Raw genomic sequence first — 13,346 nt, forward strand, 5'->3', positions numbered from 1 at the left:
TAAGCCACAGCCATGGCAGTATTGGATTTGATCAGACCTTTCTAATCTCCCAAACAGGTAAGAAGGATGCCTTTTATATCCAAAATGTCTTTTTAGCCCGCTGGTGGTGATGAGGCTATGCTTATAGGGTTCGTAGTAAAACTTTAATAGGCCAACCTGATGCCCCTGCTTTTTTTTTTTCTTTTTACAGCCCCACATACGGCATAGGGAAGTTCTGGGCTAGAGGTAGCACTGGAGCTGAAGCTGCAGGCCTACCTCACAGCCACAGAAACACCAGATCCTTAACTCACTGAATGAGGCCAGGGAGTCCACATTCTCACAGAGACTACATCAGGTCCTTAACCTGCTGAGCCAGAATGGGAACTCCTCTCGAGGTATTTTTTAATTTCCTTTTTTTAAGTCTCCTCACTGACCCGTTGGTTTTTAACAGCGTGATGTTTAGTCTCCATGTCGTCATGTTTTTTCTCATTTCTTCTCCCAGGGTTGATTTCTAGTTTCATGCCATTGTGATCAGAGAAGATGCCTAAAATAATTTTGAAGCTCTTACATTTGCTGAGGCTACTTTTGTGCCTCAGTATGTGGTCATCCTGGAGAATGTTCCACGTGCACGTGAAAAGAATGTATCTTCTGGGTTTTTGGATGTAATGTTCTGAAAATATCGATTAAGTCTGTTCCATCGTGTCGTCTAGGATCTCTGCCGCCTTATTTACTTTCTGTCTAGAAGGTCCGTCCACTGGTGGGAGAGGGGGTTCAAGTCTCCGACTGTCACTGTATCCCGTCCATTTCTCTTTTTACATCTGCTAGTATTTGTTGAATGTACTTGGCTGCTCCTCTACTGGGGGCATGTGTATTGACAAGTGTTCTCTTCTTGAGTGGATCCTTTTATCATTAAACAGTGTTCCTCACGTCCTTTATTTTAAAGTCTATTTTCTTTGATACGCGAACGGGAACCCCTGCTTTCCTGTCATTTCCATTAGCATGAAATACTTTTCCATCCCTCCCTTTCAGTTTATGTGTGTCTTTGCCCCAAGGTAGGCAGCATACTGTAGGCTCTGTTTTGTTTTGTTTCTTAACCCAGTCTGCCACTCTATGTCTTTGGATTGGAGCATTCAGTCAATTGACATTTAAGGTAATTATTGGTGAATATGTATTTATTGCCATTTTAAACCTTGTTTTCCAGTTGATTTTGTTTCTTGTTTCTTTGTGATTGGATGATTTCCTTTTATTTTATGCTTTTATTCTCTTCTCTTTGGTTTTTGTGAAAATAATGTTTGTTTTTGATTTGCGGTTGCCCTGTTTTCCAAGTATGTTAATACCTTCCTACTTGTGCTTGCTTTAGACAGATAGTCACACAGGCGCAAACACATTCCAAAAAAACCTCTAGATTTTCTTATTCTCCTTCCCCACATTTTACAATTTTATGGCTTTTTTTTTTTTTTGTCTTTTTGCTATTTCTTGGGCTGCTCCCGCGGCACATGGAGGTTCCCTGGCTAGGGGTCGAATCGGAGCTGTAGCCACTGGCCTACACCATGGCCAGAGCAACGTGGGATCCGAGCCACATCTGTGACCTACACCACAGCTCACAGCAACGCTGGATCCTCAACCCACTGAGCAGAGCCAGGGACCGAACCCGAAACCTCATGGTTCCTAGTCGGATTCGTTAACCACTGCGCCACGACGGGAACTCCATGATGTCCTTTTTTTACATTTTCATGTTTATCCTTTTGCTATTCCTTGTGTGTATCACCACTTTCACAAGTAGGGGTTTTTTTTCTTTTGTCTTTTTAAGGTCGCACCAGCAGCATATGGAAGTTCACACATCAGGGGTCAAATAGGAGCTGTAGCCGCTGGCCTACACCACAGCCACAGCAACGTGGGATCCGAGCTGCGTCTATGACCTACACCGCAGCCCGTGGCAATGCCAGATCCTTAACCTACTGAACGCGGCCAGGGATCGACCCCATGTCCTCATGGATATTAGTCAGGTTGGTTAACTACCGAGGCAGGAAGAGAACTCCGCAAGTAGGGGTTTGTGTTTTTGGTTTTGATCTGTATACTGGCTTATTTAAGTGATTACTTTCCAACTGTGATTTCTCCATCCTATATCTTCTTACTTCTTTCCTATTTAGAAGACACTGTTCAGTATTTTAGAATGGGCTTAGTATTCCTGTATTCTTTTAGTTTTTGAGAAATTCTTTGTTTCTCCTATTTTCAATGATAATCTTGATGGGTAGAGTATTCTAGTCTGCAGATTTTTCCCTTTTAGACATTTGGATACACCTTGCTACTCTTTTCTGGCCTATAGATAAATCAGCTGATAGCCTTGTGGGGGTTCCCTTATAATGAACTCACTTTTGCCATTTTTATCATATGTCTTAGTATAAGTCTGTTTGGATTCAACTTGTTTGGGGCCTTCTGTGCTTCCTGAATCCAGATGTTTCTTCTATAGACGTGGAAAGTTTTCAGCCATAATTTCTTCAAGTATGTTTTCAATCCCCTTTTCTTCTCTTTCCAGAATCCCTACTATGTGTAGACTGACACACTGTATATTATCCAATGGCTCTCTTATATTGCCTTTTTTTTTTTTTTTTGGTCTTTTTGCTATTTCTTTGGGCCGCTCCCTCGGCATATGGAGGTTCCTAGGCTAGGGGCTGAATTGGAACTGTAGCCACCGGCCTACACCAGAGCCACAGCAACGCAGGATCCAAGCCGTGTCTGCGACCTACACCACAGCTCACCGCAACGCCGGATCGTTAACCCACTGAGCAAGGGCAGGGACCGAACCCGCAACCTCATGGTTCCTAGTCGGATTCGTTAACCGCTGCGCCACGACGGGAACTCCCCATGTTTGTTTGTTTGTTTGTTTGGTTTGGTTTGCTGTTCTGATTGGGTGATTTCCATCATTCTATCTTCCAAGTCACTTATTTATTCCTCTGAATTATTCATTTTGCTCTTCAACGACTCAGCTTTCATCTCTGCAAATGAATGGCCTCAGTTTTCTTGGTTTCTCCATAGAGCTTCTAGTTCCTTTTTCTAAAGCGTTACTGTTGATATCCATTTGTAATTTCTTCAGCGTTGTCATTACCTCCTTTTTGAACTCGGTGTTTGTTTGTTCCTTCAGGGAAACTCTCTCCTGTCCTCTCAGCTGGGAATGGTTCCTGTGCTTCACTTTGCTTGTTTTTCTCACTTTGCGACTGCAGGGAAAACAGTGATTTACTGCCGTCTTGAGGGCTCTCTATTTATACGCGGGAGCATCCCTGAGTAGCTCGCGAGGGCTTCCTTCTGTTCTCTTGGCACGAGGGCTGCTTGCGGTTTGGATGCTTGCTGTCTTTCTCCTCAGGGTGACGGGGTACCCCTGATAGGGCACATGCGGGTGCACAGCCAGTGCTTCCAGGGAGGCGGAGGCAATGGACGGTGCCTGCAAACGGCACCTGTCAGAGCCCTTGGCAGTGGCAATGGCAGGGAGTGTGCGCTCCCAGGGAGGTGAGGGTGGTGGGTGGGACTTGGTTTCAGGGCCCTCTCTGGTGGCTCCCCGCAAGGTGACTGGGGCCACAGGTGGTGCCTGTTCACGGGACCCGTAGTGGTGGCGGGCCGCTCCCACCTCAGGAGTCCGAGGTGGCTGTGGCTGTTTGTACCCAATCCCGCAGCCAATGCAAGAGGTGCCCCGCTGCCTGACAGCCTGTGTGGGCGCAGGGAAAGCGGGTCCTCGTCCTCCTCCTCCTCTCGCAGTCCCAACAATGGCGCCTCAGGCTGCCCCCTGCCCTGGGAGCCAGAGCCCCTGGCGCGGCCCCCTGTGACCCAGCCCCATCCCTCCTGGGGCCTTGCTCTGCCTTGCGGAGCTTTCGGGCATGTCACCCTCTCCTAGCAGAGGGTCGTGGGTATATCCTGTGCCCAGCCACTGACCTCGACCTGCCCGTGGCCCTTTAGGGCTCCCGCTGCTCTCAGGCGACATCCCAACCCACCTGGCCTTGTCCCTGGAGGCCTAGAAGGGACCCTTGGCCAGGCGGCCCCTCCCTCCAGCCAGCAGCCCATACCCAACCCTGCCTACCATGGGGGACCTTGGCAGGCAAGTGCACCCAGCTCTGGGGGCTGGTTCCTGCCACATGGACACAGGTACCTTCCCCAAGCAAACGGCTTCCAGGGGTAAGACAGTTCTTTCACTGCCTTTTAGGGAGGGAAGGGAGGGATTCCCACCCACAGGCTGACGGGTGATCCATTCAGGCAAAACACAGAGAACTTTAAAACTGTCATCTCTCTGCTTTATTGACAGGTAAATTGTTCAAAAATGTTCTCACAATTCAATAATTACAAAGACTCGGACTTACGTTAAAAAAGTAAAAACCAGAAGCCCCACCCAGCAGGTGCCAGCCCCAGCAGAAGGCCCAGCGGGGTGGTTGGGCAGGCGGGTGCTGGGTTTGTGACACACACTGGCAGACAGTGGTGCCACATCACTCAGTGCTGACTCAAGGTAAGTGCACGTCTTCAGCAGCGTCGCCAGGAATGCTGACCAGTGGGAGAGCTGGGAGAATCTGTCCAGGGCCAAGGACAAGCTGTGTGCCAGCCAGGTCATCACGAGCCTTTAGAGAGAGAGGCCACCACTAATGACTCAAACGCTGCAGGGAGGGAGCCGGGAACACGAGGGTGCGGGGGCCGCTGGGGAGTGTGGCGGCGAGTCGACGTGATCCAGAAGGGCACGAATCACGGGGCTCCATGCAGGGCGGGGTCCTGGCACCTGCTGTGGGGCTCCATGGGGCTCTAGCCTCCTCTCAGCCCACAGGCCGCCAGGCCCAGCAGCACCACGACACCCGCTGCTTTAACAGCAGGAGGCAGAGCTGCGGAAGTGAGCCGAAAACAGAGCACAGCTGACTTCACAGTAGTAGATACTGGTGACTCTTCATAGGTGTGACCGGGAAGGGACTGACACGCACAAGGGACCCAGGGCAGGTGTCACACGACAGAGGCCTCTGTCCACGTTCTACAGGGGTGGCAGAACCACCTCAGCATCTGTAACGGCTAAATGAGTCAAAAGGCCACAAACTAACCTCCACTTTCCTGTCTTCAAAATTCTAGTGACACTGGGAATGACAAACGACTTCCTACTCTTCTCCTAAGGGCCTAGGAAAGTTTTAGGAAACAGGAACAGACGTGTTACGGAGGCCGCCCTGCGCTGTCTGCTTGCCGAGCTGAGCCGAGCCGAGCCGAGCCGAGCCGAGCCGAGCCGAGCCGGGTCTGCTGGCTTTCTGCCCAGGAGGCCGGCGTCTGCAGGCCCCACGCGCCTGCTCGGCTGGTTCTGGAGGCAGCGGCTGCGTGGCGGTCCTTCCTGTGCAAACGGAGCGGGCGCCTCACACCCGTGCAGAGGCAGGGGCCTGGTCTACCGCCGTGGCCGGGGCACAAAACCGGTCAGTGTCACAGTAGAGAATTTTTTCCTCCCCGCTTCTACACGTCACTGCTACACTGCCTTGGGCGGCACTGGAGGTCAGATCAGTCTTGGCACTGACACTGGAGGCCCCCCCCGGCCCTGAGGCGGTGAGCGTCGGCTTCAGGCGTCATAGGACGGCTGCTCCAGGCCTTCGAGGGGGAGCTGGCTCCTGTGGGGAGAGTTGGGGCTCGGCGGGCCGCTGGGGTTGGAGCTGTTCGATGGAGTCGAGTGTTTGGTGGAGTCCGAATCGGGCTGTTAGGACGAAGAGGGGGAGAGCATGAGGACCAGGGGCCCTGGGCCTACGGGGGGCGGAGGGGATGCTGCCCGGGCAGGGGGCGGCCAGGGCTGTCTGCTTTCTCGTGAGAAGCACACACGCTGGCACTTCCCGAGGCCTTTAACCCTGCTGGTGGGGAGCACGAACCAAGACCCAACCCCAGCGACAACGACAAAGAGTAACGCGCAGTGAAGAAACCAGACAGCAGCCCACGGTCACGGATGGGAAGTTCTTTCACGAGAAAAGCACGAGGAATAGAGAGGAACTTCTCAGCGTGACAAAGGGGGTCCACAGGTAACGTCCCACCCAATGGGTGAAAGGCAGAGCCTCCCCTTCAGAGTAGGAACAGAGAGGGGCGCTGCTTTCCCTGCCAGCAGAGCCCACACGGCTGCACGCTCCGGCCAGAGCCATCAGGCAGGAAAAAGGTGGCATCCGGGCTGGAAACGAAGAAGTAAAAGCATCTCTGTTTACAGACGACATGACTCTCTATAGACAGAAAATCCTAAAGGACTCACACAAAAACTAAACAAATCCAGAGAAGTTGCATGGTATAAGATCAACACACAAAATCAGTTGTATTTCTATACACCAGCAATAAGCAGGCTACAAAGGGAATTCAGAAGATTTCATTTACGACAGCATCCAAAAGGGTACCATATAGCTAGGAATAAATGTAACATAACCAAGGAAGTGAAGTGTCTGGATGTAAACACAGCTGGTGGAGTTCCCTCGTGGTTCGGCAGGCTAAGGTTCCCGTGTTGTCACTGCTGGGGCTCTGGTTACAGCTCTGGCTCCGGTCTGATCCCTGGACCGTGAAGTTCCACATGCCTCAGGTGTGGCCAAAACAGAACAAAACTTACCAAAAGAAATTAAAGATCCCTAAATAAATGGAAAGACATCCCATGTTCATGGACTGGAAGACTGATGTTAAGACGGCAATATTCCCCAAAGTGATCAATCTACAGATTCAGTGCAATCCTAACTGAAATTCCAATGGCTTTTTTTTTTTCCGGAAGAGGAAAGGCCAATCCTCAAATTCATGTAGAATTTTTGCAAAGGACCCAGAAGAGTCAAAATAATATGAAGAAGTTGAGGACTCACACTTCTCAAACTTACTACTTCAAAATGTGCTACAAAGCAGCAGTAATCAAAACCAGTGCGGCAGTACTAGTGTAAGGACCAATGGAATCGAACTGAAAGTCCAGAAATAGATCCATAACCCTGTGGCCAACTGATTTTTGACCAGGGTGCCAAGACCACTCAGTGGGGCAACAAACAAACGGTGCAAATGCAAAGAATTACACTAGACCCCTACCTCAGAGACACACCACCTAGCTGAAAATGGGTGAAAGACCTAAATATAAAAGCTAAACCCACCAAACTCTTAAGAAAAACAGAGGACCAGATCCTAAATCTTCATGCTCTTGGATTGGGCCATGGATTAAACATCAAAAGCATGAGGAACAAAAGAAAAAAACTGAAAAGCTGGACTTCATCAAAATTAGAAATTTCAATACATGTAAGGACATTATAAGAATGTGAAAAAACCACCCAGAGAATGGGAGAAAACATCCGTGAATCATATATATGATAAAGGCCTGGTATTCATATTATCCCAAATTCTCTTGCAGCTCAATGACAAAAAGACAATTAAAAAGTGAGCAAAAAACCTGAATAGACGTTTCTCCAAAGAACTGCATGGATGGCCAGTGAGCCACACGAAAAAGATGCTGGACATGACTGGTCATGAGGGAGATGCCACCTGAAACCACAATGATTAAAACCTCACACCTGCTAAGACGGCTGTTGGAAAAAACGTTTGCTTTCTAGGGCCGCACCCGCAGCACACGGAGGTCCCCAGGCTAGGGGTCCGATCGGAGCTGCAGCTGCCGGCCTACACCACAGCCACGCCACATCCTTAAGCCACTGAACAAGGCCAGGGGTCAAACCCGCATCCTCATGGATACTAGTTGGGTTCATCACCACTGAGCCATGATGAGAACTCCCTCAAATTTTCCTTTAAGAGAAAAATAAGCACTGGCGAAGGTGTGGAAAAACCTTCAGCCCTGTATGCTGCTGGTGGGACGTGAACGGTGCCTCCAAGAGTCCAACATAGAAGCTGCTGTGGGACCGGCCATCCCACCCCAGGCAAGTACCGCACAGAAGTTCAACATGCGCTCAAACAAATACACGCACACAAACGTGCCTCGGGGCACTATGCCCAACAGACAGAAGACAGAGACAGCCCGAGTGCCCATGGCGGAGTGGTGAGTATGCAAGTGCGCCCCATCCACACGATGGAAGGTCCAGCGACAAAAGGACACAACTGCTGACCCATGAAAACACGATGCTCGGTGAAAAGAGCCACAGACGCAAAAGAGCACACGTCTGACTCACTCCCTTACAGGAAATGCCCAGAACAGCCACATCCACCCCCAGAACAAAGCCTGGCGCAGCCAGGGGTGAGGGAGGGAGGAATTGAGGAGAGGGCTCCTGGGGGGGGGGGAGTGACCTCGGGGTGACGGAAACGTTCTCAGGAAGACAGAGCTGGCGATTCGACAACACTGTGAACCTATCAACAGCCTCTGGATCGCTGACTTTAAAACGCTTCCTTTTACAGTAGGAAAAAAATCGCATTAGGGAAATAACAAAAAACATTAAAAAACAAAAGAAAAAATCGAATTAAAAAAAGTGCTTCCTTTTGTTATGTGAACGTCATTTAATCAACTAAAGAGGCACAAAGAAGGTCAGTGCAGGACAAACAGGTGCCTGTGCCTCGGGACGCAACACAGCCCAAGGAGGACACGATGTCCTGTGCCGCGTTCCAGCCTGGGACACACAGCCCCAACGGCAGGACAAGGAAACGTCAGACACCCGATCGAGAAGCATTCTAGAAAGTAAAAGATGCGCTTTCTGCTAGGCAGAAAGACCAAGGACCCATTCCAGAGTAAAGGGAACGAAAGAGGTAAGGCAGCTAAATGCCATGTGCAGTCAGGGACTGGGTCCCGTACCAAGAAAGGACATCACGGGGACAACTGGAGAATGGGACATGCAGGCTGCAGCAGTGGTGAGCTGGCTCCTCAGGAAAGGGCACAGCGTCTGCAGCTCTGACGCAGTTTAGGAGAACGTGTGCGTGTGCGTGCACACATGTGCTCATACACACTCCTTTGTTGGTCTCGGGAGAATTGGGGTGGCTAGGGAACAGGTGTGAGGACTTCTCACTGTTTAATTCAAAAAGCCAGACACGAGTTCCTACCGTGGTGCAGCAGAAACAAATCCCGACTAGGAACCATGAGGTTGTGGGCTCGATCCCTGGCCTGGTTCAGTGAGTTAATAAGGATCCAGCGTTGCTGTGAGCTGTGGTGTAGGTTGCAGATGCGGCTTGGATCTGGCATTGCTGTGGCGGTGGTGGAGGCTGGCAGCTGCAGCTCCAGCTCCAATTTGACCCCAAGCCTGGGAACCTCCACATGCTGCGGGTGCGGCCCTAGAAAGACAAAAACAGGCCTTGACTGAGGAGGATTTTGGAAAAGAACTGCGTTTCTAAAACAAGTAAGATACAAAAGGCCCGACAGTAGACCAGACATTAAAGAGATGCCTGCTGGAGGTGGCACATGGCTGGGCTGGACTGTGGGTGTCAGGGGACTGGCTGAGAACAGCCCTGGGGACACCGGAGGGGAGATGCCCTCTGTCGGGAGACCCTGGGCCCTGGCCAATTACTGCATCTCACTTTCTGCTGGTTCTTCCCAAAAAAACCAAGTGTGGAAAGACGGGTCCGGTAAAGGTATATGGGTTATTCTCTCCACTATTCTTGCTACTTTTCTAGAGGTTTGAAAATTTTCAAATCGGATATTTGAAGGGAAAAAAGAGGGGAAAACCCAGTAAGACAAAACTCACCTCCCTAGCCATCAATCTGGGGCCCTTTTAAGGGTGGGCTCTGAAACTTTCCAGCAAAGAAAACCCCTGTGTTCTGGCAGCTCAAAAACGTGGAGCCCTGAACCAGAGCTGAGGCTGCTGCAGCCCTGCAGACAGCTGACCGAGGGCAGCTCCGAAGAGAAGGCACAGGCCGACTCCACTGACAGCACGGACGGAAGCGCTGTCCGCCAAACGTCCCCCGGCCGAACCTCTCAGTGTCCCAGGCACGACGAACACACGCTGGCCAAGGAGGCTTTACTTCCAGGACGCAACACTCACAGGTTGGAGCGAAAACCCACAGAGGTCACTTCGGAAAACACCACAAGCGGATTCCTATCGTCACCCCTTCCTCAGCGACGAGGCTCCCCAGCTGCTTCCCGGGAGGAGGACACCCCCCCAGCGGGCGGGCGGGGCCTCGGTCTTCGCGGGAGGCCTCGGCAGGGGCCTGGGCCTGCTGTCGGGTCCACATCTGCCCCGTTCCCAGCCCCGGCCAGCACACGGAGAGGCCGCACAGAAACACCGCCCCAGCCCAGGGCCAGAGCCAGAGCCAACACTCCCAGGCCACCAAAGGGATGAGAACCAATCAGAGCTCAGGCCGGCCGGGGCCGGACAACACACACTCCAACGGGCCCGGCTTACGCGGACCCCAGCAGCCACCCCAACGGGCGACAAGGGCCCTGGAACGATTAGCTATGGGCCACAAACATGCACGGGCTGTGCCAGGAAAGCCATCAAGAGGGGCTCCTACACAGAAACGGCCAACGTGGGGGACAGCCCCCATTAACCCACAAATGCCACACGAGCGCAGCGAAGAGCTCCACACAGCTTTCACTTTACGATCACGACGTCGACGAGATGGTTTCAAACTTTATTTGAAGGAGAGGCTAAGAAATTGTTTCGAAAAGGGGGAACAAAGATTTTCTGTGGCTCTCAGGTGAGAGGTGGTACTGGCACAGGAAAAGGCCATCCTGGGGCAGAAGAGGGTCGGGAACCAGAAACACGCACACAAAGGAATCTAACCAAGTAACACTTCGAGGTGAAGGGAAGTGGTACAGGGCCAACACGCCAAACACCTTGGAAACAGAAAGCAGCCCTGGAGCTCCCTTCGTGGCTCAGCAGGAACCAACCCGACCAGGATCCACGAGGACGCGGGTTCGATCCCTGGCCTCCCTCAGTGGGTTAAGGATCTGGCGCTGCTGTGAGCTGTGGTGCAGGTCACAGACACAGCTCAGATCCCGTGGTGCAGGCCGGCAGCTGTAGCTCCAATTTGACCCCTAGCCTGGGAACCTCCATGTGCCACAGGTGTAGCCCTAAAAAGACAAAAAAAAAAAAAAAAAAAAAAAGCAGCCCAGGTCCTTGCCTATCTCCCTCACTCATACACACACAACCTCTCTCTCACACCCCCCACACTCCCCCCCCACACACCCCCAACACCCCCCCTCACACACACACTCCCCCCCACACACATAAGACAAACTGAGAACCCTGCCAAGCTCTCAAAGACTACAAGAAAGCATTTGTTAGCTTGATGTTTTTCAATTAGGACAAGGCACCATAAAAATTAAAAATTTCTCTGTGATAAAACACCCTTAAAATTAATGACAAAATTAAAAAGTTGGCGATAACGAACAAAGTATTTTTACAACAGAGAATACCCACAATTCATAAAGAGTTTCTACGAACGAGCGGGAGCAAAACCCAGTGTGGCTCAAGAGGTGGGCGGAGGGCGGCCAGACAGGGGGCCTCCCCGTCGGGCGTGCCGAGGGTGCGTGGCTGCAGGACAGCCCGGCACAGACCCAGTGCCCACTCCGCCTTGCCTCCCTCACCCCCACGTGGGACCAGGCGCAGGGAACTGCACCCCAAGGATCACGACGATGCTGCCACCCGAGGTGCGGTGTCCCGAGAGCCCCCACCCCTGACACGAGTGGCTGTCCCAGGCAAGGCAGCTTCACAAGGAAGAGGCCTGGGGGGTGTCACAGTCCCCGCCACCTAGGAAGTCTAGCCAGGACCGGCACTTCTCACAGGAAGGCCCATTTCTCAGTTGTGCACGGGGATGCCCTGCCCCACAGGCAGGGGAGCAGGAGACTCGGGGACGGAGCCTGGAAGGCAGCCTGGCATCAGGCTGTGGGGGCCTTATGCTCATGGAGGCCATGACCTGCAGGCAACACTCCCCACCTTTCTCCCGCAGGGCTCACGGCCACAGAGCCCACGTGCCCCCCAGGCCCCCGTGGCTGCTCTGGGGAGGGGGCGTCTTTCTCCCAAGAAGAGCTGCTTCGAGTTTCCTCCACGTGCAGAGCTGCAGACCCCAGGCCTCGGCCCTCGTGATCAGGCGACTCTTACCTCCTTGTCAAAGTCCTGGTCGGGATCAGACATGCTTCTCAGAGGCACAGCCACCCCGGGCTCAGAGCCACCTGTGGAACAAAGACAGCCATCACCTTGGGGGTAAGGGTTAAGAGCTGGACCAAAAGCCCAGAGTCCCAGCATCCCAGCTCCCTCAGTACCCGATGAGGGCCAGGAGACGTAGGGCTTGTTCCTGGGCGGGGGCTGACGCGACAGGCTGGCAGGAGCAGGGCCGGGCCTTTCCTCCTGGGAAGGGGGCACAGCGCTCTGGGCAGAGAGAACAGCAGGTGAGCACGGAGCTTCGGCAGAAAGTGCAGGTGGCCCCGGGGCAGGGCACGTCCCACCCCTGCCCACCCGGCCTGCAGGCCAGGTGCAGAGCCCTGGCCTCGACGAACAAAGCGGGCCCTCTGGATAGGACAGTGGCATGAGGTCCGTTTTGAGCTAGGGATCAGCAAGAACAGGTTTAGGCCCAAGTCAAATCCTCCAGACACATACTTTTTACGTGAGAAAGAAAACCCAGTATGCACGGTGCTCACACTAAGATGGTTCAGCCATCATTTTGGAGAGCTCTGTCCTCCGGAAACCCCACACAGTGACACGGACAGACCCCTACCAAAGCCAAAGGCCCGGCACTTGCAGCTCCCAGGAGCTGCAGGAGGGCGAGCCGGGGGCGAGGAGGAGGACAGGGCGCCCGGGCGCTCACCAGAGGCAGGTCCATGAGCACCTGCATGCCGTCGCCGGGGCCCATGTGGGCCACGTGATTGAAGTTGGTGGGGTTGGAGATCATCCGCGACCTCAGCTCCGGGTCTCTGAGCATCTCTCTGCGGAGAGAAAGCCCGTGAGGGTGGGGAGCGCCTGGGAAGGCGCGGGCGCCCCCGGCCCTCCCCGAAGGCTCTTACCGCCGCTGCTGCAGCCGCTCCTCCTCCGGCACCTTGAAGACAAACCGCCTCTTGCTCCTGGTGCGAAGCATCTGCTTCTTGCTGTTGTCAGAGGTGTCGGGCACGTTGAGGGCCGGCCCTGCAGGAACGAGGAGAGCCCGTGGCTCTGCGGCCGCAGCGGGGCCTGCCTTTCCTCCCCTGCCCTCCGCTCCCGGGACAGACGGCTCACCCGCGAACTTGCTCTTGAAGTAGATGAGGCGGGGAGGCTCGCAGTTGAGGAGGTTGAGGCTGCCCTCCGAGTTCAGCGGCCGGATCTGGGGGAAAAAGGGCGCCTGTGGCTGCGTGGGGGGCGGAGCCGGGGCGGGGCCAAGGACGGGGGGCGGGGCCAAGGACGGGGCCGGGGCGGGGCTTACCCTGCGCAGGCCGATGGTCTGCACCCACTCCATGGAGCGCGCATCGAAGACGTCCACGCCGTAGTCGCTGTACACCGTCACGTGCGAGGGGCTGCAACCTGGCGCAGATG

At 53.5% G+C, this 13,346-nt stretch overlaps 1 protein-coding gene across 3 annotated transcripts in view; it reads right to left on the minus strand.

The window, feature by feature from the left end:
* Nucleotides 1-4,237: 4,237 nt before the first annotated feature.
* The window catches only part of CDC42BPB (CDC42 binding protein kinase beta), a 102,362-nt gene continuing 93,253 nt past the window's right edge, over nt 4,238-13,346 (minus strand). The window contains exons 31-37 of one of the 3 annotated variants that reach the window (XM_047797172.1): nt 13,237-13,334; nt 13,053-13,137; nt 12,845-12,962; nt 12,649-12,766; nt 12,107-12,212; nt 11,946-12,040; nt 4,238-5,671 (exon numbers count right to left, since the gene is read on the minus strand). In XM_047797172.1, coding sequence (XP_047653128.1) covers nt 5,540-5,671; nt 11,946-12,040; nt 12,107-12,212; nt 12,649-12,766; nt 12,845-12,962; nt 13,053-13,137; nt 13,237-13,334 — 752 coding nt within the window. In that variant the 3' untranslated portion in view covers nt 4,238-5,539. Of the gene's footprint in view, nt 5,672-11,945; nt 12,041-12,106; nt 12,213-12,648; nt 12,767-12,844; nt 12,963-13,052; nt 13,138-13,236; nt 13,335-13,346 lie in introns of those variants that run through there. The other 2 variants (XM_047797173.1, XR_007137172.1) reach the window with 2 other exon arrangements.

Source organism: Phacochoerus africanus, chromosome 9, assembly GCF_016906955.1.
Source record: "Phacochoerus africanus isolate WHEZ1 chromosome 9, ROS_Pafr_v1, whole genome shotgun sequence".
NCBI lineage: Eukaryota > Metazoa > Chordata > Mammalia > Artiodactyla > Suidae > Phacochoerus > Phacochoerus africanus.